This window comes from Anabrus simplex, chromosome 1, assembly GCF_040414725.1.
Source record: "Anabrus simplex isolate iqAnaSimp1 chromosome 1, ASM4041472v1, whole genome shotgun sequence".
Lineage (NCBI taxonomy): Eukaryota > Metazoa > Arthropoda > Insecta > Orthoptera > Tettigoniidae > Anabrus > Anabrus simplex.
In genome coordinates this window covers 460,459,824-460,487,149 of record NC_090265.1, presented here as the reverse complement: position 1 = coordinate 460,487,149, position 27,326 = coordinate 460,459,824, and the positions used below count along the sequence as shown (strand labels likewise).

The following is a 27,326-nucleotide window of genomic DNA, read 5'->3' as shown; positions in this document are numbered from 1 at the left end:
GGGTTTTGATGCGTACTAATAGTATACAGCGGTGGACATGCCCACAGCAAAATCAAATCAATCTTTATCTCCATTTTCGTGAAAATTGGAGATAGGGGTTTTTGAAACTACACGATTCAATTTAAGATCAATGGTGGAGTGCCAGTGTCCGGAGCTGAAGGTCGTGGGTTCAAACGCAGAGGAAGTCGGATTTTTGAGTGTGAAGAAAGTTCAACCTGTGCTCCATGTCGTACGATGTCGGCATGTAAATGATCTCTGGTGACACATCTGGTGTTTGCCCGACAAAAATAACTCATGTGGTAAAACATCCTGGTACCTTGGCGTCTTCGAAAACCATAAAAATAAATAGTGGGAAGTAAATCCAATAACATTGCAATTAATTTTAATAAATTATTAATGCATTTTGTATCCTCAGATAGGTTTATATAAATGTAACACAATGAAAAGTTTTTCTTTTTCAAGAAGGCAGATTTTTGTATTCTGCATGTGTGTTATATTACGAATAAGCAAAGGGTCGTTTATCTCAGGCATTTGTAGACGCTTTCTTACAGAGCCAGTTGGGCGATTGGTTAGGGTCGAGTAGCTTTGAGCTTGCATTCGGGTGATGGTGGATTCGAATCCACAATCGGCAGCCCTGAAGAGGGTTTTCCTTAGTCCCTCATTTTCACGCCAGACCAATGCCTGGAGCTGTGCCTTAATTAAGGCAAGTGCTCCTACCTTCACCGTTTCAGCCCTTTCCCAACCTTGCGTCACCGAAAACCTTCAATGTGTTAGTGCGACATCAAACCACTAGCAAAAAGAAAGCATATTTTACTTAGTACATACGATCATACACTGACTGACAGTGACAATGCAACACCAAGGAGGAGTGGTTCGAAAGGGATGAAAGTTGGGGAAAAAACAGAGTCGGCACGGAAGAATAATTGATGTTTATTTCAAATCGATATGCAGGTTACACAATGCGCACGGCATCGACTCAGTAGGATGTAGGACCACAGCGAGCGGCGATGCACGCAGAAACACGTCGAGGTACAGAGTCAATAAGAGTGCGGATGGTGTCCTGAGGGATGGTTCTCCATTCTCTGTCAACCATTTGCCACAGTTGGTCGTCCGTACGAGGCTGGGGCAGAGTTTGCAAACGGCGTCCAATGAGATCCCACACGTGTTCGATTGGTGAGAGATCCGGAGAGTACGCTGGCCACGGAAGCATCTGTACACCTCGTAGAGCCTGTTGGGAGATGCGAGCAGTGTGTGGGCGGGCATTATCCTGCTGAAACAGAGCATTGGGCAGCCCCTGAAGGTACGGGAGTGCCATCGGCCGCAGCACATGCTGCACGTAGCGGTGGGCATTTAACGTGCCTTGAATACGCACTAGAGGTGACGTGGAATCATACGCAATAGCGCTCCAAACCATGATGCCGCGTTGTCTAGCGGTAGGGCGCTCCACAGTTACTGCCGGATTTGACCTTTCTCCACGCCGACGCCTCGTCTCACACTCGTCTGCGGTGACTATCACTGACAGAACAGAAGCGTGACTCATCGGAGAACACGACGTTCCGCCATTCCCTCATCCAAGTCGCTCTAGCCCGGCACCATGCCAGGCGTGCACGTCTATGCTGTGGAGTCAATGGTAGTCTTCTGAGCGGACGCCGGGAGTGCAGGCCTCCTTCAACCAATCGACGGGAAATTGTTCTGGTCGATATTGGAACAGCCAGGGTGTCTTGCACATGCTGAAGAATGGCGGTTGACGTGGCGTGCGGGGCTGCCACCGCTTGGCGGCGGATGCGCCGATCCTCGCGTGCTGACGTCACTCGGGCTGCGCCTGGACCCCTCGCACGTGCCACATGTCCCTGCGCCAACCATCTTCGCCACAGGCGCTGCACCGTGGACACATCCTTATGGGTATCGGCTGCGATTTGACGAAGCGACCAACCTGCCCTTCTCAGCCCGATCACCATACCCCTCTTAAAGTCGTCTGTCTGCTGGAAATGCCTCCGTTGACGGCGGCCTGGCATTCTTAGCTATACACGTGTCCTGTGGCACACGACAACACGTTCTACAATGACTGTCGGCTGAAAAATCACGGTACGAAGTGGGCCATTCACCAACGCCGTGTCCCATTTATCGTTCGCTACGTGCGCAGAACAGCGGCGCATTTCACATCATGAGCATACCTCAGTGACGTCAGTCTACCCTGCAATTGGCATAAAGTTCTGACCACTCCTTCTTGGTGTTGCATTTGCTCTGTCAGTCAGTGTAAATTGGCTTTCAACAATAGATATCAAATGGCAAACATCTGTTCAAAGTAGAACAGTCTAGCCTCTTCCAGATCATCAACATATTGTTACGTGCCAGCTCTGTCGTAGCCCCCGTTCTGTACTTCCTGAAAGGGGCTAGAGAGTCAACTGGTAGCTCCCAGCCTGAGGGCATGGCCGGCCTCTCCCTTTATTGATCTCTTCGTCTGTACCTGCTGAAACACGAAACGGGAATGTTCTGTCTCCAGCCGAGCCCTGAATATTCTAGTAACCCATCATCGAATTATAAATACAAAGCGACCGAGAACGGGAAGTTGTAGTGTTGAAAGGTCGAGTGTGTGGTGGGTGTTCCACCTGTCAGTGTTGGAATTGTGTAGTCGTACTGGGGCGGCAGTAGTGTTAGCTATCGCCAGTGCCCCTCCGGTGTCAAAAGTATCCGAGTGGAGTACGGACCGGAGTGCTGTACATGAGTGAGCGATTGGAGTTTGACGGCAGAAGTGCTAGTTGTCGTCTGTGCCCCGCCGGAATCAAAGTATCGTCGTTTACTGAGCTGAGTACTGCCTTGGAGTACTGTGTATGTACTACCGTGGACTGAGGACCGCCGTGGAGTCAGCGTGTTGAGCAGCTGTCGTAAATGTAATTGGAACAGTGTTAATGATCGTTGTTGTAGGGAGTATTGTCCTGCTGGTAAGCATTCTTGAGCTGTTGTTGTTTAGTTGCCAATTTTAAGTAGTTCACTGTGTTTGACTGTGTGAATTACTGCACTTTCTTTGGAGTTGAACCAAGGAACAGCCGTCGTGTGTTATGGGGGTCAGTACCCCTGGTTCGTGTCTGTCCACCTGTAGCTAGCTAGTGTGCGGGGTAACTGAACCTCGAGCAAAAGTGAATGTTATGTAAGGATTATAGCCTTATCAGGTAATACCAACGAGCCAGACCGCCTACTGTGAAGAGGACAGTAAAAAATAGGCAGCAATTAGTGAGTGTGTTCTCTCCTGGTTGAACAGAATTTTGTGTGTTTATATATGTGTGTGTATTTATTGGGTCATCCTAAAAACAAATTAGAGTAAAAAACAGACGGTGTTTTATTCGTAACTACATTTTTTTCTTATTGAGGCAACTCCTGGGTAACCAACTTCGAACAAACTTCATGAACATATAGAAGCACACGTAAACATGAATTAATTCGTGATGTTCCCTCCAGAGAAGCACGTATTAATTAAAATGCGCCTATCAGTCCTTCGGTAAAAAACCGTGTGTCCCAAACATGTGATCACATGGCTGCCTTCAATAATTTAAGACGATAGAAACTAGAAAAAATATAATAAATCGCATGAAAGGAGGAAGATCCAGAGAATCTGTCTAACTATTTTTCAAGGTCAGATGGTGCAACAGTGAGCATCGTGCGCATTCTCAATTTTGCGGTGAAACTAGAGTTTGGAGCTTGCGGTAAAAAGAGCAAAACATGGAACCGCAACATGTTAGCACGTACTACAAGGTGTCGTTCGTTTTGTCTACGCGACATCTGATTATATCTGTTATAATATTCCTGAGAAAACTCGCTTGCGTACCGAGTGAGTTGACCGTGCGGTTAGGGGTGGGCAGCTGTGAGCTTGTATTGGGGAGACAGTGGGTTCCAACCCCACTGTCGGCAGCCCTGATGATGATTTTCCGCTGTTTTCCATTTTCGCACCAGGCAAATGCTGGGACTGTAGCTTAATTAAGGCTATGGTCGCTTCCTTCCCACTCCTAGCCCTTTCCTATCCTATCGTCCCCATAAGACGGCGCGACGTAAAGCAACTTGCAAAAAATAACTTGCTTGGGTAAGTGAACAATTGTGAAATATTTGTGAAGTTAGTGAACATTTCCGAAATGTCTCAACTCCTTAATTCGAAGAATTTTCAAGCTTTCTACAAATGGAAACAAGAAGAAATATTGAGTCAAAAGGAATCGATGAACCCCAGAATACTGGAGACTGAGCGTAAGAGAGCCTACGTGCCAGGTAAGAAAATTGAGATGGGCGAGTGACACAAGCCGCAACAGAGTACTGCTATTGCTCCCTTCTAGCCTATGGAGGCAGACATGGCCTAAGACACTCAAAGTGTAGTATCAGATAAGAAGATGTAATCGAATCGATGGAGGTTGGGAATAGTGTGATTTGATAACGTTCACAAAAGGAGAGTCTAGGGCCTAGGCGAACCTAAATTCTACGTATTCATTTACTTGTAACACCCTCCCAGCACTAAGCGCCAAATACGTGCGACCATAATTCTAATACAGCCCAGGCTCCTTTATTAAATATTATACGAACCTAAGGGTGAACAGACTGCAACTTTCACCATGATATTGAGGGATACTTTGCCAAGAACATTCGGATGGACGATAGTTCGATAGTTCGATAGTTTAGAAATAAGACTTCCATTCGTGGGGAGGAACATGGCCCCGGGCTTCAGTGAACCTGAAGGAGAAATGACAACCAGGAAATTATTGAGAGCAAAGGCGAATGGGCATAAATTAATCACCCAATTAATGCCGAGAGTGCGAATAATAGAAACCTTTACCTTCTACTCCTCGAGGGGCCTCGATACCCTGTAGGCCATACAGAGACGACTGGTTTTATCGTGATATAATTATCTTCGTCTTACATTCAAGCTCTGGTTATCCAAAGTACCTTCTCAGTTTACTGATCTTAAAGAAGCAGATCATCCTTCTTGACCCTCATTGACCTTAGTACAGCTTTACAGAAGTCGGTTCCATGTCATGATGGGCATCACTCAGACCCAGGTCGGGTCGTAAGGTGGGTGGTCTGATACCTGGCGCCGAACAAATCATTGGCGAGTTGGACAGCGTGCGACCTGGGTTATCGCGTTGGCAGTCAATTGCTCCTGAACACGTAACTCGTAGAAATCAGACGTGAAGAAGCCTGTCTTTGCAAGCTTATAAAAATAAACTACAGCCCATTTTGTGACCTTTTAAGAAAACCGATGGTGCGTGAAAACGCCATATCTCTGCACACTCATCATTCTCTCCCTGAATGTGGTTCAGGAAGTTTCGAGAAGGGGAATCCTGAACAAAGACATATACCGCACTCAAGTTCTCTGATGTGTTACTGATATTCTAATTTTGCACTGCTTAAACCACGCAAGTACTAAAAATACAGAAAAACAGAAGTACAGTACATGGATCTTCTATACTAGTCAAGACATGAATATAAACACAGATCCATTTCTGGTGAGACATAGTGATGCACTGTACCTTCTGGTGTAGGCTAGAACAAATATGTTACTTTCACTGGCTGGTCTCGGTCTCACCCTTGGCTTTGAAAACCTGAAAGAGATATGAGCAATATTAGTAAAGCAATGCCTTACACAGCCAGCCCCTTCTGTGAATAGTGTGAACGTATCGCTCACAGGACTGGTTGATAAGTGCAGTTCAGTGGGCTCGATGGACTCATAAGTAAAAACACATTCTGGCTCAGTGAGGAAAGCAACGGAAATACCTCACCTTTAATTTGTCTGGTATGCCTTTCCAATTATGCCTACACTATTTATGGCAGCGGATGATGCAGCTTTTGGGAATCCAACAGACTTCAGGTTGAGAATTGACAACAAACAAACAAACAAACAAACAAACAAACAAACAAACAAACAAACAAAAACAAATACAATTTAACGTTAATCTGGAAATCTCTGTGTAACTGTAGTCATTTTCTGTATTCTCAGATACAAAATGAATATGATATTGCTTCACGTCCCATTACTTATTTTCGGTACCACACTTCATTGTGGATACCAACGAAATCTAAGAAACTTCTAGTGCTTAGTATGATGTAGTTATTTCTATTCACCGTCCGACTCGTTGGCTGAACGGTCAGCGTACTTGCCTTCGGTTCAGAGGGTCCCGGGTTCGATTCCCGGCCGGGTCGGGGATTTTAACCTTAAATGGTTAATTCCATTGGCACGGGGGCTGGGTGTATGTGTTGTCTTCATCATCATTTCATCCTCATCACGACGCGCAGGTCGCCTACGGGGGTCAAATAGAAAGACCTGCACCTGGCGAGCCGAACCCGTCCCGGGATATCCCGACACTAAAAGCCATACGATATTTCATTTCTTTCTATTCACCGCTCGTTTTAACGATATTGACGTTAAAATTCTTTCATGCGCTTCCCTTGAAGACAACCGTAATATTTTCATGTATGTATGTTTAGTCATCAGCCCGAAGGCTGGTTGGATCCTCGACAGTTCCGCCATGAGCTGTCATAGATGGCCTAGGCATCACTGAAGAGACGTACTAGGGAAATGAGGAGTGAGGTAGTTTCCCGTTGCTTTCTTCGCCGAGCCAATAGTTGCTGTTACATATCAGTCTGCCAAGCCCACTGAAATGCATGCACCAACCGACCCTATGAGCAATATTTTCACACCATTCATAGCAGGGACTGGCTGCGTAAGGAATGGCATTACTAGCATCGCTCATACCTCAGTCACTTTCATTTTGTCAAAGCCAAGGATAAGACAGAGACAGATCAATGAAAGTAACAAAATTGCTCTAGCCCATACCAGAAGACTTAGTGCACTGTAAACACTAGGTCCCACCAGCAAAGGCATAATATTTTCATAAAAATCATAATATTTTGTGTATGACTGGTAAGTTATATTATTCATGATAACTTTTATGAATAAATAATAATAATAATAATAATAATAATAATAATAATAATAATAATAATAATGTAATAATAATAATAATAATAATAATAATAATGCCAGCGGAATGAGTAATTCGTAGGTGGAAGGTTCTAAATCTACAAGGGACGCATTATTTTATTTTCAAAAAGTCAATTTAAAACTTGCCTCTCGGTGGCTTTGACAGTTGGTTATTGGCCCTTTATGGATTGTACGATGACGTGAAGTGAAATTTGTGCTGAACAAAGCGCAGATGGGACTTACGGATTCCTATCCGGGACGGGGATTTTAACCTTAATTGGTTAATTCCAATGGCTCGGAGGCTGGGTGTGTGTGGCGAATTCAACATTAGAAATCATCCTAGGTAGGGCCCTCATTTTCACAGACATGCAGGTCGCCTAATAGGCCATCTACTAGAAAAAAAACCTGCACCAGGCCTCTCCGGAGGCCATACGCCATTATTATTATTGTTATTATTATTATTATTATTATTATTATTATTATTATTATTATTATTCCAGTAACACAACATAATAGTCAGTTTTTTGTCGCTCCGGAGGTTCTATACCTCGACAATAACTGAGGTCGCATCAGCCGACTTGACACTTGCTTGAAGGCAGGTTAAGTATATTTAGGTTTTACCTTTAATAATCACTAATAGAACATCATGTACCACTCTCTATTTAGCTGGCAAATCGTCCTTTTCTGGCTAGGGATCTAACGTCACACTAACCCAGGTGTTTTGGTGATGAATGGATAGGACAAGGTAAGACTGGGAAGAAAGCGGATGTATTCTTCAGTAAGGTACAGTCCCAGCATTTGTATGGTTTGAAAACGAGAAACCGTGGAAAATCATCGTCAGCGCTCTGATGAAGAGATTTTAACCCACCATCTCCCGAATGCAAGCTTACAGCTACGTCACCAGTAACAGACACAAATTCGCTCGGTGCAAATCTAAGTAGAACAGTTCCTCATTTCTGGAAGGAGTGTACTATTAAACCGTTTAATGACGATACCCTGTACAATATTGAAAACTTCCCCACCCCTAGATGTTTTAATTTTTTTTTTTTTTTTTGCAAGTTGCTTTCCGTCGCACCGACACAGATAGGTCTTATGGCAACGATGGGCCGCGAAAGGGCTAGGAATGGGAAGGAAGCGGCCGTAGCCTTAATTAAGTACAGTCTCAGAATTTGCCTGGTGTGAAAATTGGAAACCACGGAAAACCATCTTCAGGGCTGCCGACAGTGGGGTTCGAACTCACTATCTCCCGAATACTGGATACTGGTCGCACTTAAGCGACTGCAGCTATCGAGCTCGGTCCCACCCTTAGTAGCCACATCCCGACAAATGCAAGGATAAAACGTCTCGAAAGCTCTAGTAAGAGGTTTGGTCATCCCCTTAAACGAACCATGTCCAGAACAAGCTATTTATTTAAAATGTAGTGACAACACCTTCACATGTGAATGCGCGACTTATAATGCTGACAGAAGACACTTCAAATATCTGGAAAAATACCATCAGCACTGTCTTAGAAGAATACCTGAATAAAATTACAGAACCGCCAAAGAAACATCAGTATCTTGGAAAAAACTGATTTCACTAGCTTTGCGGCAGTGATTTTCGAACACCATCTGTGCACTGCCCACGTCGCCCGCATGCCTACCACACGACTTACAAAGGAAATGATATAAACTCAAATGAAGAATGGATAAAATACCGAGCCAGTTGGCCGTGCGGCTGGGGAAGTGCAGCTGTGAGCTTGCATTCGGGAATTAGTGAGTTCGAACTCCAATGTCGGCAGCCCTGAAGATGGTTTTCCGTGGTTTCCCATTTTTACAGCAAGCAGTTGCTGGGGCTGTAGGCCTACGTTAAATAAGGGCACGGTCGCTTCCTTCTGGCTCTTGGCCCTTTCTTAGCCCATCCTCGCCAAAAGATTTATCTGTGTCAGTGGGCCGTAAAGACAATAATTGTTTAAAAAAAAAGGGGGATAAAGCAATCAGTAGAACAACAGAAATGATATAAGAACATTCTGATGTGAAGAAATGCCAAACTGACATCACAACTTGGAGGATGTTCCGTCTGATCGGCCGATGAGGCCGCGACCCCAACATTGTAAATGACAGCGACGAAGATACGAGTCTGAGTAAGTACTTGGTAGAAAACGAGAATATCAGGCCAAGAACTTCAACAACAAGGAGCTTTGTAGGTTTTATCTTCCAGTATTGTGTCAGAACTTGTGGTTGTGGAAATGGACTCTTCATCCATTAAGAGTCCATAATCGACAACATTGAGATGCACGCGGAACGTAAATGCTGTACTCGCCAGCGGGCGAATGCCTATGATGATGATGATGATGATGATGATGATTATGATTATGATTATGATGATGATGTTGAAAAAAACAAAAGTAAATTCAAGTCCTCATTCCGACGTGGTACAATTCTTTTGAGGCACTGCCCCAAGGTGAGATGAGCTCCATGTACTTGTTTAATACCGACCCTCCTGCCAATCTTAAATTTCTGGTAGTACTGGGAATCGAACTCGGGCCTCCGTGGACGTCAGCTAATAATGCTATCATTTGGAGGTGTGCACGATTACGATGATGATTATGATTATGATTATGATTATGATTATGATTATGATTATGATTATGATTATGATTATGATTATGATTATTATGATGATGATGCACTGTGACTGTCATGTCGCCATAATGGTGTTCGTTGTATTGATACTTGACTTAAACGAAGTAAATACTCGACGCACGTTGCAATCTTGAAGGAAGTATATGCAAGACACTTGAGATGCCTTCTACTAAAGAGGCCCATTAGCAATTCGAGTAGTTCGTGAGTGTCAAAGGACAAAGGCGGTTAACTGCAGTGTGTTGCTGATAATCGGTCAGTAACGAAGTACGTGTTTGCGTACTAATTTGGATGCATGCACGCATATTGAAATCGGGCTGTGTATCTTGTTAATGGCTAATCTTGTTAATCACTATCTGAGATTGATTCGATATAGCAGGAATTCGTTTTAGGCACATAGTTCAAGGAAGAATCCCGTATCTTTAGTCCAGCAATGCACGGATGCCATTTACTACGATTCGTTGAACTTGTCATCTTATCGAATATCTATGGACTCGAAACAGCTTGAAGTACAATCTAAGGTGGGTATTCATTTATGAGCTGCTTTACTGCTAATCAGACCCATTTTAATTTTCAATTCTTAATATGCAATAGTACCCCTGTGGGTGGTGGAGGCAGACGAAGAATACACCCACGGTATCCCCTGCCTGTCGTAAGAGGCAATTAAAAGGGGCGACCAAGGGATGATCAAATTAGAACCATGAGACTACTTGTAATTAGTACCATCACGCAGGGAACACCATGGGTCGCATTTACTTGCGCGGAGTACCACTATGTTAGGTACGCAGTTTGTGATTAGTAGCGACAGTGTGTGAATCGGGATGTGGGTCCTACAGTACCTGTGATTCATACCCCCTATATGAGCGACACCATGGGATTAGCTACTCCATGGTTCTGCCTTACCTATGCTCAGTTCCCACTCTGTGAGGAATACCACGGGATAGTACGAGTCCCTGTGGTTAGTCCACTTATGTGAGGAGCGCCATAGGTTTGCGTTGCCTGTAAATAGCGCCGCAATTTGCGAAACACCATAGGTCTGTGTTATATGTGCGCATTACACTACCTGTGAATAATACCATAATGTGTGGAATACTGCGAGTCTACGCTACTTTTGATTAGTACCGCAACATGACACAGAATGGTTCTACTTTCCTAGTGATACATACCATTATGGGGGCCCGATGACCAGGATTTTGGACCCGTTTCGACTATAAGCGTAATCGATTCAGCATCGTGCTATAGAAGCAGTCCCTTGGTCAGTAATGCTATTGTTTTGTGCCAGCTTCTGTGCATGTGAGGCACTGTGGGTCGGATCCACTGATCGCTTTAAATTCATATCCATCCATCCATCCATTCATTCTTCGTCCTCATGCTTTAAATTCTGGTCAGTGGAGGGTTTTAACTTTTAATTTGTCATTTCACTTCGTCTCATTTCGTACCATTAGGGGCCGATGACCTCGATGTTAGATCCCTTTAAACAACAATCAATCAATCAATCAATCAATCAATCAATCAATCAATCAATCAATCAATCAATCAATCAATCAATCAATCAATCAATCAATCAATCAATCAATCAATCAATATGCAATAGTTAGTTCTCCTACACAATATCTTCTAGAATTTCAGCAAATGCTAGTTTGCTAATTTCTCTTGCTGATAGTAGAAATTATGGCTACACTTTCAGTTTTTAAGTTGCCACACGATGCAAGAAATGTTACTTCCGTCATGACTAGTTTTGTCTCTTCAAACATACAACGTTAACATCACCTATTCTAGGTTTAAAGAAGTGTCTATAATGTTTTTTGTTCTCACAAGGAATGTCTTGTTTCAGGCGGGATGGTGACCGAGGCGAGGTATCGCCGGGGATCATGAGGCGACACGCCCCGCCTCACGAAGCTGCCTCTAGCCCCTACTACCCCGCCCCCATGCAGCCTCCCAGGGTAAGTTACTTATATGTTACACGGTATTCATGTATATGGAAAAGGGCCATTTTACAGAAGCTTAGTATTCCTATGAATGCATTTGCATTTAGACAAGGTGAATTACCTAAGTATATTCTTATGCAAGTGTAAAGGCGGCATGGACTCCAGTAATGTGTTCTCTGTCCGAACCTATCTATTAACATAGACGTATTACACTCTGAAGCTACTCCATGTGGAATCTTATTATTCCAGTCGAATGCTATGTAAATGTCTCTGTTAAGTAAAAATTTAAATAAATTTACAGCATGATAGCTCACCGCCTGTTGTAATTTCTTGATGTAAGTAGCAATTTTGCATCTATCTCTTGACACAGTATGGCGTAAAATATAACTTCCACCGAAGTCCCGGTCTCATTCATGGCTGTGACAGTTGCTGAGCTATGGCTGGTGCAGAATAATGACATTCGGGGTACATCAAATGTATCTGAGTGTTATCACTAGTACTACCTACAGAGCTGGTCGTGCTTCACTAGCACTTTCAGACCCATTGAGGAAAGCAATGGCAAACTACCTCGCTCCTAATTCTGTCGAGTATGCCTCATTTTGGTGCCGCATCGGTTTTTGTGGTTTTCTTATAACCGCATAAAGGCTGGTGGTGCTACTTGAGGATCCAACCATACTTCGAGCTGATTAACTAACAAAAGCACAAACAAACAGACATACATGATAGATTTTTTTTTGCTAGTTGTTTTACGTTGCACCGACACAGATAGGTCTAAAGGCGACGATGGGACAGGAAAGGGCTAGGAGTGGGAAGGAAGCGGCCTTGGCCTTAATTAAGGTACAGCCCCAGCATTTGCCTGGTGTGAAAATGGGAAACCACGGAAAACCATTTTCAGGGCTGCCGACAGTGGGATTCGAACCTACTATCTCCCGAATACTGGATACTGGCCGCAATTAAGCGACTGCAGCTATCGAGCTCGGTACATGATAGATTGTCCTGGATATCCCTTCAGTCCTTTCTCCCCCAAACCTATTTTAAAAACGACTACTGTTATTATTTTAGGGCACGGTGCACATTACGATCGAGTTCCCATGTCAGTTGACCGCTACAGACTAATATATGTAAAACTTCGAATAATTGTTTTTCTAGATATACAACATTTTGTGACAATGTTTTCATCTCACAATAATCACGATTACATTAACCCTTCAGGGTCTCTTGAAAATCTGTAACAACTGAAGGAATATTAAATAAAACAAAGTACAACTTGTACATTTTATCTGCTATCACTTCATTTTTTTTTTTCCGGAGTCAGCGGCAAACTTCTTCAGTTCACAAGATAGCGATTCGATCCTAGGTGAGGTCGGTAGCATTTGAGTGTGTTGGTTTGCGGTAACGCCGTGTTATTTGTTCCTGTCATGTAAACAACTACAGAACTCGTTAGCTGAAGTCGCTTAAGTGCGGCCAGTATCCAGCATTCGAGAGATAGTAGGTTCGAACCGTCACTGTCGGCAGCCCTGAAGATCGTTTTCCATAGTTTCCCATTTTCACAAGAGGGAAATGCTGGGGCTGTACCTTAACTAAGGCCAAGGCCGCTTCCTTCCCACTCCTATACCCTTCCTGTCCCATTATCACCATAAGACCTATCTGTGTCGGTGCGACGTAAAGCCAATTGTAAAAAAAAGTTCAAACAACTCTTGCGATACAAAATAGACACCCCAGGGTCTGATAAAAATCTGTAACAACTGAAGGAACACGTACATTTTTTTACGTTTCACGGAAAAGCATATTATCACGAATGTTTTTGGGGGTTAGAAGACGAGAGGGCGAGTTGATCTGCACAATTCTACGCTTTTCTGTATAGCGGAGAAAATATACGAGTGCGAATGTCTGTATTAGAGTACAGGAGTGTAGAGGTTCAATTAGGCCAGGCCATGACAAGTGTTTTTAAATCTAGGGGCTAGCATTCAAATCTAGAACCAGGTAATTTTTCTAATAATGCTATTTGCTTTAGATCCCACTAACTAATTTAACGGTTTTCGGAGACTCCAAAGTGCCGGAATTTTGTCCCAATAAATTTACTGACACGAGGCTGACATATATGAGCACCTTCAAATATCACAGGACCGAGCCAGGTTCGAACCTGATAAGTTGCTGTCAGAAGGCCCGCGCCTAAACCATCTGAGCCACTCAGCCCGGCACTGACCTAAATAAGGCATGTCACTATGTATACAAATTTACGGAACTAGCAAATTGTTGCATTCTTATATTTTGATATTGTTCTAAGAAACTTGTAAATTGTAAAGTGCAGATATCAAAGCGAATTTTGTCAACAAGACCAAATTGCACAATTCCTTTGTAAATATTAGTCTGACATTCTTAAGCCTTATTTATCTACCTATCTAAAAATAATATAAAAGGAACAACCCATACATCCTTGTGTGCCTTTAGTATCCATGCACATGCCTAGGAGCTTCGTATGCTGTCAACATACCGAAATAAATTCTACGAGATAACGTTCTATTTAAGTTTACAATAGTAGCTCTGTCAAAATAATCAATTTAATTGCCTGTAAATGGCGCCGCTATGTGTGAAACACCATAGGTCTGTATTACATGTGCGAATTTCATTACCTGTGAGTAGTACCATAATGTGTGGAATACCGCGAGTCTACGATACGTTCGATTAGTACAGCACCATGTCAAATACCACTGTTGTACTATCCAAGCGATAAGTACCATTATGAGAGGCCGATGATAGTAAAGGAGCATCGCAGGTTCTTATTCGTGTCATTTTCATGAGACGTATATTTGAGTTTTTCTACATCGGTAATACTTTCTTTACGATAGGTTTTCTAGACGTCTAAACTTTCGTACTTAACATTTGTGTTTCTTCTATTGCTTACATAATGCGGCCTTGATTGGTATTTAAAATGGTAATTACATTAATATCAAAACAGACATCGCCCATACTTACCAAGATCCCCACCAGGGCCGATGACCTCGATGTTAGGCCCCTCTAAACAACAAGCATCAAGATCCCCACCGTTACCTGACCTCATTCTCTTGTTCTCGTATGGGTGTCAAGGGGTTGTGTATTATTACATGCGCACTGCAATAGAGCAGTGACACCAAACCGGGAATTAAATATATAAAGGGGGAGATATTTTCCCCGCTATACGGAAAAGCGTAGAATTGTGCAGATCAACTCGCTCTCTCGTCTTCTAACCCCAAAAATATTCGTGATAATATGCTTTTCCGTGAAACGTAAAAAAATGTACGTGTTCCTTCAGTTGTTACAGATTTTTATCAGACCCTGGGGTGTCTGAATTTTGTATCGCAAGAGTTGTTTGATTCTCTTTTTTTTTTTTACAATTGGCTTTACGTCGCACCGACACAGATAGGTCTTATGGCGACAATGGGACAGGAAGGGTCTAGGAGTGGGAAGGAAGCGGCCTTGGCCTTAGTTAAGGTACAACCCCAGCATTTGCCTCTTGTAAAAATGGGAAACCACGTGCTACTCTTTGTAGTAGCCAAGAACCTACTACGCTGGCGTAGCAGGGGGAGAGGTGATACTACCGGGCGAGTTGGTCGTGCGCGTAGAGGCGCGCGGCTGTGAGCTTGCATCCGGGAGATAGTAGGTTCGAATCCCACTATCGGCAGCCCTGAAGATGGTTTTCCGTGGTTTCCCATTTTCACACCAGGCAAATGCTGGGGCTGTACCTTAATTAAGGCCACGGCCGCTTCCTTCCAACTCCTAGGCCTTTCCTATCCCATCGTCGCCATAAGACCTATCTGTGTCGGTGAGACGTAAAGCCCCTAGCAAAAAAAAAAAAGAGGTGATACTCCCACGTGGCGCGTCCCTGGTGGCGGATAGGGGTGTCCTAACCGGCTTACCGGCGGACTTGAGGGAAATAAAATACCTCTCGCGGACCAAACACACAACCCCCTGTGGGTGGGGGACGCAGACGAAGAATACACCCACGGTATCCCCTGCCTGTCGTAAGAGGCGACTAAAAGAGGCGACCAAGGGATGATTGGATTAGAACCATGAAACTACTTTTGATTAGTACAACTAGCGGGGAACACCATAGGTCGCTATTACTTGCGCGTGGTACCACTATGTTAGGTACCACTATGTTAGGTACCAAATTGGTTTTTGATTAGTAGCTATCAGGAGCACCGTGCGGTCAGGCTATTACGGTACCTGTGATTAGTAGCACTATATGAGCGACACCAGGGTTCTGGCTTGCCTATGATTAGTACCCACTGTATAAGGAACACCACGGGATAGCACGAGTCCCTGTGGTTAGTACACGTTTGTGATGAAAACCATAGGTTTGCGTTGCCTGTAAATGGCGCCGCTATGTGTGAAACACCATAGGTCTGTATTACATGTGCGAATTTCATTACCTGTGAGTAGTACCATAATGTGTGGAATACCGCGAGTCTACGATACGTTCGATTAGTACAGCACCATGTCAAATACCACTGTTCTACTATCCAAGCGATAAGTACCATTATGAGAGGCCGATGACCTATATTTTGGACCCCTTTAGCTTGCAAGCATCATCGATTCAGTATTGAGCTATAGAAGCAATCCCTTGGTCAGTATTACTATTGTTTTCCGTCAGTTTCTGAGACTGCGGCATTGCGGGTCGGCTCCACTGATTGTTTGAACTTCATATCTATCAGTTCATTTTTCGTCCTCACGCTTTGAATTCTGGTCAGTGGAGGATTCTGGATTTTTATTTTGTCATTGCATTTTGTCTCATTTCGTACCATCAGGGGCCGATGACCTAGATGTTAGGCCCCTTTAAACAACAAGTATCATCATCATCATCTTTGTAGTAGAAGAGGCTGGGTCGTTGTGTAATTCGAGGGTGAACTTATCACGCATAGAGAGAAACTCTTCAGCAGGTTCTGACTTCAGATCGATGTTCAACCAAGTACGATATGTATTAAATGGCACTTGTTTTTATAGTGACGTACAGATGTCCCTACTAATTTCGTAGGCCCTGTACATAGATCACGAACACTTGTTGCTATGGTTACAATGGTGTCGGGGAATTGACGCTAATTCCAGATAGACCTCCCAGTTCAACAGCTTATCCATGTTAATAATAATAATAATAATAATAATAATAATAATAATAATAATAATAATACAATTACACTTCACTTCTTATTTTGGTTTATATGAGACCGTCGAAATTTGGTATTAATTGATTATCATGGAGCTAGAAGTCCAAATTCAAAGTATATAAATAAGCAAAAAATGTGGAAATCAATTGCAGTAAACATGTTGTTTCATTCTTTTATAGTAGGCTATACTAGCTAAACCTGACCTCGCTTCGCTGTTACTGTCTGATAATAAATGAATGGGTAAATAAATGTATTCCAGCGAACATGAGATTAATCGTACTTCTGAACATCCGAATTAAATTATTGTTGTCATGCAACATGTTTTGCAACGAATCAACAACAATATGCATCCTGATTGCAGTAGAAATTTGGCAGCGTGCATTCATTTGGTCATTTTCATCTCCGATGAAATAGATTTGGAGAAATTTATGATTATTGCTGGAAAAAGGAAGCTTTGAGGAACTGTTTCGAATCATCAGTAATTCCTTTTAACAAACTTTTCAATGGTTCTTCTGGCTGCTTCATTTTCCCGGTGTTTCTCCTTTAAATTTCATTGCTGTGCAGTGCGGGCAAGCTGTGTCCACTTTTCCAATTTGAACGAATTTGCATGAGGTATTGTATTGAATATCCGGTTCGTTTTAAAAAGCAATTCGGTGATATGAAGCTCGATCATTCAGATATTGCATCTGCATACGTCTTCACTGTTGATCTAATTGTTCTTGGCGTTATTGAGACTATTGTGCTGCTCTTCTTATTCTTATTCTTCTTCTTCTTCTTCTCGATTCAACTCATGGAACTCGTACCTATGGCGATCGAAAACACACACGATGATCGACTAATTTTAGAGTTTTGCAAGCACGGGACACATTCATTCATGTTTATTCACATTTATTCACATTTACAATAACAAACAGGCAATGAGATGGTTAGTTACATGAAAGTACATCTTGATCACGGCATGTTAGATTCTTGTTTTCAAATAACAGGCAATGAGTTGCCTACATGAACCTCCTAGCAAGAAAGGTCCTTCTTAGAACATAGCGGCGTGTTCCCATCTCCTATATACAGCAATAATTCTTACCGGACTATAATGATACAGCGTAAAGTCCTTGTCGCCTAGCGACAGTCGGGCCATCAAGGTCGATCCAATCTTGGTGCGGCTTTGTAATTAAATTCCATAAAATTACTCATTTAAAAAAACTACCTATGCGATTTCGTTCAAACAACTTTCTAAACACGCTCGTATTCGAATGCAACGTTGTGTTAAAATTTCAAGTCAATCGACGACTACTCTTAGAGTTTTGCCATCACAAAAACACGCAGGCTGAATTCTTTATATATAAAGATATTTTACAGTAAATAATGATTTGCGGTTTGTTCATGCAGTCACAAATTATTTTATTGTATTTGTCTAAAAATAATGTTATGTTCCGTATTTATATTATTATTATTATTATTATTATTATTATTATTATTATTATTATTATTATTATATCATTGCCTAAGGGGAAAGAGCAGGAAATATGACCACCTTCGAGACACAAACTTGAATTCATCGTTCTCTGGACGGATTCGTTAGCAGAACAAAACTGTTGGGAATGTTGCCAAAACAATATTTTTTTAATCTGCAAAAATGTTGCATCACTGTCAAGTTCAAATGTAAAATCTCTGGAAAATAATATATGCTCATCTCTAACAGTTTCATGTATTATTATCGTAAGATTTGTGTTTCCGAAATTCTAAAGCAAATTTGCATGAAAATACAAATAGTTATACAGATAAAGGTTCTTCATTTATTTATTTATTTATTTATTTATTTATTTATTTATTTATTTATTTATTTATTTATTTATTTATTTATTTATTTATTCTTTGTAGTTTCATTCATAGCAATGAACTAAATACAGTTATCAAAATATCCACAAAGTGAATTGGCTCACGGAGCTGTGAGCTTGCATTCAGGAGTTAGTGGGTTCGAATCCCACTATCGGCAGCCCTGAAAATTGTTTTTCGTGGTTTTCCATTTTCACATCAGGCAACTCCTGGGCTGCACCTTAATGCCATGGTCGCTTCCTTCCCAGTCTTAGCCCCTTCCTACTCCATCGTTGCCATAAGATCTCTCTGCGTCGGTGCGATGTGAAAAAGCCTGCATCAATTTTCTTTTCCTTCACACATCTTTTTCTCTTACTACTACATTTCACCATACAGATCTACTTATCCATATTCTTAACATTTCAAAACCTTTGTATTATATCTTCCCATCATCTCTCCACTGGACAATCCTGCTCCTTTATCCTACCGGATGTTTTCGAATCGATTGCCACACCAGGTTCCCCTTCCGTCCTCCACTTATATAAGCATAATATTGTAAGATTGGACACAATTTTTAACATAAATGGTTTTTACACTTCTCAATAATATTAAGCAATTCATAACTTGCAAAAGGGGGTGATTTAATAGAATATGATGTTTTTAAAAAACGAAACATCTCATTCTAATTCAATTAACTTTATTTTTTAGGAATAATCTGCTATTTCCTTTTTCAGGTACTTTCTAAATCTTATTACAGTATTCAAAAATTATTTACGACAGATTGAGCAACCTAATAGTTATAAAAATAAAAGCTTATTAATTCTTTCATATACTCTCACTGAGTACCATTACGAATATCAGCCAATATTGCAATTTGCTTTTCGTAAACTCGATCACTCTTACTTATTTTACAACACTGACTTCATACGAGTTAACAGTCCCTCCTTATAGAAATTTGGAAAGATACCATTTTTTGACTGGAAATGATACTCCATTAATTAATAGTATTGCTTGTTCTATAGTTATGAAAATTTCAACTTTCATGAGGAATTTAAAACAAAGGGGGCTCCAGGGGCTGCCTAACTGACGAGATAAATGAGTGAATGGGAGTTAAGGCGGAAGGGTGCGGGTTCGATCGCAAAACGGGACGATGAAATATTTGAAAACGAGATTTCTATCTCTGGAGAGCCACGTGGCTGTAGTTTTCGCTCAGTGTATAATGGAAAAGAGTACCAGATTAATTTAAGGGCGCAAAGGCTGGCAGGCGTAGAGTTAACCACTCTGCCTTAGTAGCAAGATCACGATTAGTGAATACCTTTACCTTCCTCGCATCCAGGAAATTGCATGCTATGTACAAAGATGGCTAACGCAATTGAAGAAATGTCTCTGAGAAATTAACATTATTTTTCGTTGCATTACAAATGCAATGAAAGTGTAATCATAATAAGCTGAATTGTGTGTTATAATTTGTGTGTGTAACGTGATTGCGTGCACGAAGGAAGAAGTTTCCTCCACTAACATCCTCAAGAAATGCATCCAGTGTATAAACCAACCCTTCAAAGTGTTTCGATTGGAATAATTCGTTTGTTTCCTTCTTCAATTTTCTCTTCTAAGAAACTAGAAAAGTATCACTGCTCTCTCCTATAACGCGAGGAATCCCGCAGTCCAATCCACTTTCTACAAACTTTTTCGATAGACTTCGGAACTATATTTTATACTCTAACCATTAACAGTTGTACCTATTAATCCCTACTAGAAGGTGGAAGATGCGAATTACTTTCTTTCTCTTGCTGGTTCTCGATGGTAGTCAAGCAGTACAAAGGAGACCTTTCAGTATTCCTGACACTATTATTTAGACTTATTTGTGAGGTAAGTCATATTGATGACCATGAGACACTCTGTGACGCAGACAAAACGTCAGCAAGACATGAAAAAATATGCAAACAATTTGCTGACACAAACAACAGCCAGCCAACGCAGCAAAACATCCTCCTGGCGACGGCATTGAACTTAACTCTGCATAGTGATAGGTTTCTTCAGCACCGGGCGAGTTGGCCGTGCGATTAGGAGCACGCAGCCGTGAACTTTCATCCGGGTGATAGTGGGTTCGAACCCTGTCGTCGGCAGCCCTGAAGATGGTTTCACACCAGGCAAATGTTGGGGCTGTACTTTAATTAAGGCCACGACCGCTTCCTTTTCATTCTTTACCATCGTCGCCGTAAAACCTATCTGTGTTGGTGCTAGGTAAAGCAAACTGTAAAGAAAAAAAGTTTCTTTAGCGCTAATATGTCTAAGAGTGACGTTAGTGACAAAAGACACTTGTAGAATCAATGGCCCGGGAAGTACCCAATCAGCAACCAGTTATGTAACATTTCATTATTTTTTCAGAAAAGCATTTACATTGTCGTTAGACTGGTACAGACCCGGCGAGTTGGCCGTGCGGTTAGGGGTGCGCAGCTGTGAGCTTGCATCCGGGAGATAGAGGGTTCGAACCCCACTGTCGGCAGCCCTGAAGATGGTTTTCCGTGGTTTCCCATTTTCATACCAGGCAAATGCTGGGGCTGTACATTAATTAGGCCACGGTGACTTCCTTCCCACTCCTAGCCCTTTCCTATCCCGTCGTCGCCATAAGACCTATCTGTGTCGGTGCGACGTAAAGCAGCTAGCTAAAACAAAAAAGACTGGTACAGTGGTAAAGTATAAGTTATTTTTAATAGTAGAGACACCTAGCCCCATTTACAAGTTATCAGGTATCTCTGAGTCAAGGTCTAGAATTCGGCATTGGATTCCTGAACCGTTTGATACAGAAGTATACCGGAAGTATTTAATTGCATATAATAATAATAATAATAATAATAATAATAATAATAATAATAAAGAGAAGAAGAAGAAGAAGAATGCCTGGTGCAGGTCATTCGATCTGACGCCTTGTAGGGACCTGAACGTCTGTGAAGATGGGCCCTAATTATGATGAATTCTAATTATGAGGACGGCATACAGACCCAGCTCCCGAGCCATCGGATTAACCAATGAAGGTTAAAATCCCTGACCCGGGCGGGAATTTAACTCGGGACCTCTTGGACCAAAGGCCAGCAAGCTAACCATTTAGCCATGGAGCCGGACAATACATATTGTGATGGCATGTGTAATTTTACTTTTATTATTATTATTATTATTATTATTATTATTATTATTATTATACTGATTTTATGTCAGACCTACTATTTTTACAGTTTTGAGAAACGCGGACACGCCGGACTTTAGTCCCTCGAGAGTTATTTTTCGTGCCAGTAAATTCACCTACACGAGGCTAGTTTGTCTGAGTATCTTAAACCACTGGACTAAGCTGGAATCAAATCCGCCAACTTAAGCTCAGGAGAGCAGCGTTCTGTCATCTGCACTACTCATCCCGGCAATTTTATATTGTATTTTCAAGTACTTAATTTGTCTGAGAGTCTTTTACTTCTACTGTAGATGCCCAGCTAGATTATTTCACATCTTGTACAGTCACAGTAGAAGTACCCGAAACCATCAGGCATGTATACGAACTCTTTCAATTATAGTATATTTTTGCGTAAGCCACGCTCGCAGATCCACTCAATAACTTGAATACCAAAGGGTCGTGGTCTGAACGGGAAGTAGTCAGCAGGAAAATGAAATGTTCAATTTCCTCCAGCCGCTCCTATGGGACTTCGCCTCGTGGAATGCAGCTCAATGTTATTGGATGTCCCATTGATCTTTTAAAATTAACTTAGAGCACTATCTGCAAGTAATTATGTCTTAAACCGTACTGCTTCTCCTTTATTCTAGCTTACCTCGGGAGCTGTTCCTAAACATTCCAGGGAACGTCAGATTAACTTTATACTTCCATTATACTGTATTTACGAAGGTATACGTAGTCTGAAGCATTCTCTTAATAATTGTGGAGCATTTTCATGTGATCCTGCGTGCTGTCCATAAAAAAAAAAAAGGCGACCATTGTATGTGATCAGAATACAACCCAGATAAATTGATCCACTTTCTATCACGGACCCACCAGAGTGTGTCTCAAGTGCCGACCCGTGTGGCAAGTAACTACTGTATTGACTCATAAAATGGCTAAATTTGAATCTCATCATTGGCTATTCTTGAAGTAATATACCGGTCGAGTCGACCGTGCGGTTAGGAGCGCGCAGCTGTGAGCTCGCATCCGGGAGATAGTGGGTTGGAATCCCACTGTCGGCAGCCCTGAAGATGGTTTTCCGTGGTTTCCCCATTTTCACACCAGGCAAATGCTGGGGCTGTACCTTAATTAAGGCCACGGTCGCTTCTTTCCCATCCCTAGGCCTTTCCCGTCCCATCGTCGCCATAAGACCTATCTGTGTCGGTGTGACGTAAAGCAAAATAGCAACAAAAAAATGAAGTAATATATAATTTTTCTACATTCTCCATCGTCTATATCATCCGAAAAGTCATTCTCTGAAAGTTCATCGTTCGATAAGTGGAGAGCGTCTGATAAATTTTGCAAGTAAATGAATTTATCTCGTTCGTAAAAGTGACCCTATTGGGCTTCTGGAGATTTATTATTCTTCTATATTAGTGATAACTCCATGTTTGCGTTTACAACTATGGTTTATTGAAGGTCTGAGAGAATTTCACTTTCGAGACTTCAAAGTAAGAACACACTGTTCTTGAACTTAGCAAAATGTGAAGAAAAGTAACTACGGTAGATGTTAACACATAATACTATATATCTACAACTACAAATACAAACTACAGTTACTACGTTATGTTAATTATTTAATTATTCACTCTATATATTTGAACCTAATGATAGCTCTACATCATACATATTTCCATCAACTCTAACAATCATACAAGCTATTTACGTATTTAAAGGGAATTCTCCACAAGGCCGCTTAAATGAGGCTATTGAAGTGCTATTTCGGATACCGACAGACAGAGAATTCCACGGCCTAGCACTAGACACTTGGAAGGAATGGTTGTAAACTGACAAGTGATTAAACGGTATTATACGGGTAGAAATTTACCTGGTGTTAAAATTTAAGGAGAGGTATTTTGTTGTCGATTCGTTCAGCAGCAGATTTCTTAATTTTTCTGTATTTATACTGGAAAAAATGAAATGGCGTATGGCTTTTAGTGCCGGGAGTGTCCGAGGACAAGTTCGGCTCGCCAGATGCAGGTTTTTGATTTGACTCCCGTAGGTGACCTGCACGTCGTGATGAGAATGAAATGATGATGAAGATGTTTGTTCTACAGTTACGTCGGTTAGTACACTCGCAGTTACTAATTATGGGGAAAATGAGTATTTAAATTAGGCCTTAGTGTTAGTTTCATACGTTATTTTCATACTATATAGAATAATGGATTGTTTTATTATAAAGGATGAAGAGGTGCATTTACTTTTCTGAAGACGCTTGTTATTTGATCACTCCAGTTTATTGCGTCATTCGTGATGACACGTGAGTTCACGACGGCCTTTTGAAGTGGTATTTCATTACCACAGAGCATCACAGTAGGTGAATGTGTGCTGTGAATATATCTTGCTCAGATCTGGAAATACTTTCGGTGAACAGACATCGCGTGTGGAAGTAGTAGTTGAAATGTACTCCTGACAGTAAGTCTAATTTGTTTACCTTAACTTTCGTCTTCTGTGCTGGGATGCAGCTACGTCGCTCTCTCCTTTAAAGCACCTAAGAGGTGCGTTTCAGTTAATTTAACCTGTGACCTCTTGGTCCAGATATATTCCTGCATGAGACGAAGCTATATAGAAAGTTTGCGGCAAACCTCCGATCTCAGTTCAAAATCAATGTAGAATGAAGTAGATCTACTTTCTCCATGAACTTCTTGACTTAAACAGACCACATATATCTCAGCAATTGTGATCAATTCAATCTCAGTATCCATTATCATACGAAGTAATAAACCACAAATGTAATGCATATCGTCTTATTATACATAAATTTCTCCATATAAGTTTAATGGTCGTCTTATTATACCGTACTGTACATTCGATTGAATTACATCGCATACAGTAGCTTCAATCTTGAGGTAGTAAATTTTGTTTGTTCTTTGATTTTTCTAGACTTAAGCAACCACCTCCAGTACTTCGAATTTGCATAGAACCTGCATCCGTTGTCAAGGTCAATCTCTGTTACAGTCTTCTTCTTCTTCTTCGTCCAGAACTTTTCCTAGTTGGTGTGCGCACTTTGTAAGGAGAGCCAAGTTTTACGGTCGGATGCTTTTCCTGACGCTAACACAATGCGTAGGGATGTATTCACTATTGCGTGTTTCTGTGGTGGTTTTTTTCTGTGATTTTTTTATGTGAATCAAGACGTTTATTAAGACGAACACAGATACACAGCCCCGAGCTAGACGAATCGACTATACACAGTTAAAATCCCCGACCCGACCGGAAATCAAATCCGGAGCCCTCTGAACCGAAGTCCACTACGTTGAGCATTAAGCCAAGAAGCTGGACTCCAAGAGCCTACAGTAAAATATCAAATATGGGCTCCTTAGACGTGTGCTGGTCCCTGCGCTTATTACACAAGCATATTTCGAGTCATACTCTTCGGTTGAGAGTGAATATTACATGAACAATGGCATACCACCCATATTTCGAAACTTAGAAATTAAGGTCCTTTAATATTCTAGAACAGTTTCAAAACCCATCTCTTAAGTTTCCAAGGAAATATGAAAATATTTGAAATTTTACATATCTGAAATACAGCGTATATTACTTGTAGGTAGGTAAATTACTTTTGATTTTTGGAGCATCAACTTATCAAGCGTAGTATTTAGATTTTTGCAAAATGTGTTGGAAATTAAGTCAGATGCAATCCATGTTGAAACACTCCATTCCACGAGATGTTTGGTTGGTACTTGGATGAACGAGCCCTTGATTGCGAGAGGTATAACAGCTGGAAACAAGAGATTTTTGTTTAAAGGGGCCTAACATCTAGGTCATCGACCTGGAACCAAGAGATAATTCTAAAACAAGTAAATTCCGGCTTTCTTGGAGGCTCAGATCAACCATGAGGCTGGTAAAGTGAAATTCTCCTTGAGCAATTTTTCAACGTACCGAGATATTAAATAGATGGATATTGAGGAATCGATATGCAACTCTTAAGTATTGGTGGAGGGTTTAGAATAGCAGCCAGACACTCGTTTGGGCGGGATCGATTTCTGTCTCCGCCAAAAATGTAAGTTCGATTGTGTGGAACCTAGATTCAGCTTCGGGAACACAACCAAGAAACGAAATGAATTAAAATAATCCTCTCGGAGATCTTTGAGGGCCTGTTCTTCTTCTACTTCGCCTAACCTACAGAATTTTTCACGGTCGCTTTCTTTAAAACTGATCACCAATCAACGCGTACACCAGTATAGACATTGTAACCATACAGGTTAGTCTGTTAGACACCTCGCAAATACACAAGAATTTTGAGCCCAATGTTTCAAGCCCCGTACTCGCAGTAGCAGTAGCATCGACAAAGATAGCAAGAATAATATTGCTCCTCATACGTACACAAGATATGTATATGATGTAAAGATAAGGGCACTTTCGGACCCCAAGAATTTATGGAAAGAGCCATGATAAATATATTAAACCTAGGAAATCCGTAATCTCGTAATTTTCATAGCAGTCAAAAAGCATAGGAAGTCCAACCAATGTTTAAGTCATACGCAACTTCTAGTGCCTCTGTACTCAGGCACAATTATTCAGGAACGATGAATGTGCTAAAAACACTGAAATCGCATAAATAATTAATTATAGCATCAGTTGGACTACTCTTTCCTCATTTGACATTAACGGAAACTGCAACAGTCAGGGTTGGCTTCTATGTCCAATTTATTTCTAGTGACTTCCTCCATGATGCCCCGACGTCCGAAGGATCCTGTAGGTTTACATACTTTAGATTTGTATATTTCTTTGTTATCATTGTATTTACAGCACCTTGTCCTGAAGTTTACTTAACTCCTTCGTACTCTACTAGAGATTTGTCATGGGTTGCAATAGAATTTACATAATTTAGAAAGTAATTCATTTTTCGTTAATTGCTCGAGAAATGAATTTGAGTTAGCTTCTATGACCTATAGCTGGCCCCGCGGTATAGGGATAGCGTGCCTGCCTGTTACTGGAGGCCCAAGGTTCGGTTCCAGGCAGGTCAGTGATTTACACCTTGATCTGAGGGCTGGCTTGAGGTCCACTCAGTCTACCTGAGAATAATTAATTGATGAACTATCTTGCGATGAGATAACGGTCCCGGTCGAGAAAACTACGAATAATGGCCTAGAGGAGTCGTCGCGCTGACGACGCATAACCTCGTAATCTGCAGGTTTTCGGGGTGAGCAGCGATCGCTTGGTAGGCCAAGGCTCATCAGAAATCTAGAGTATTGGGGTTCGGTTTGGTTTTCTATTTCCTAAATCATTCATTTGGTAGTGCTTGGTAAGCCATTAGACTGCCTAACTACTTGCTGCCATATTACCTGGTTTTATTCTTTTTGCTACTTGTTTAACGTCGCACTAACACATCGAAGATTTTCGGCGACGGAGAGATGAGTAAGAGCCAAGATTGGGACGGTAGCGACTGTGGCCTTAATTAAGGTTTGCCTGGTGTGAAAATCGGAAACCACGAAAAACCGTCTTCAGGCCTGCAGACGATGAGATTCGAACCCACTATCCCCCGAATGCAACCTCACAACTGCACGATCCTAACCGCACCGAGCTCGATAGCTGCAGTCGCTTAATTGCGGCCAGTATCCAGTATTCGGGAGATAGTGGGTTCAGCCCCACTGTCGGCAGCCCTGAATATGGTTTTCCGTGGTTTCCCATTTTCAAAACCAGGCAAATGCTGGGGCT

The 27,326-nt window shown here is 41.7% G+C and overlaps 1 protein-coding gene across 2 annotated transcripts in view; it reads left to right on the top strand.

The window, feature by feature from the left end:
• Window positions 1–27,326, top strand: part of LOC136856948 (uncharacterized) — a 674,709-nt gene that overhangs the window by 461,323 nt on the left and 186,060 nt on the right. For both annotated transcript variants that reach the window (XM_067135239.2, XM_067135238.2), the window contains exon 3: window positions 11,414–11,522. In XM_067135239.2, coding sequence (XP_066991340.2) covers window positions 11,451–11,522 — 72 coding nt within the window. In that variant the 5' untranslated portion in view covers window positions 11,414–11,450. The remainder of the gene's footprint in view (window positions 1–11,413; window positions 11,523–27,326) is intronic.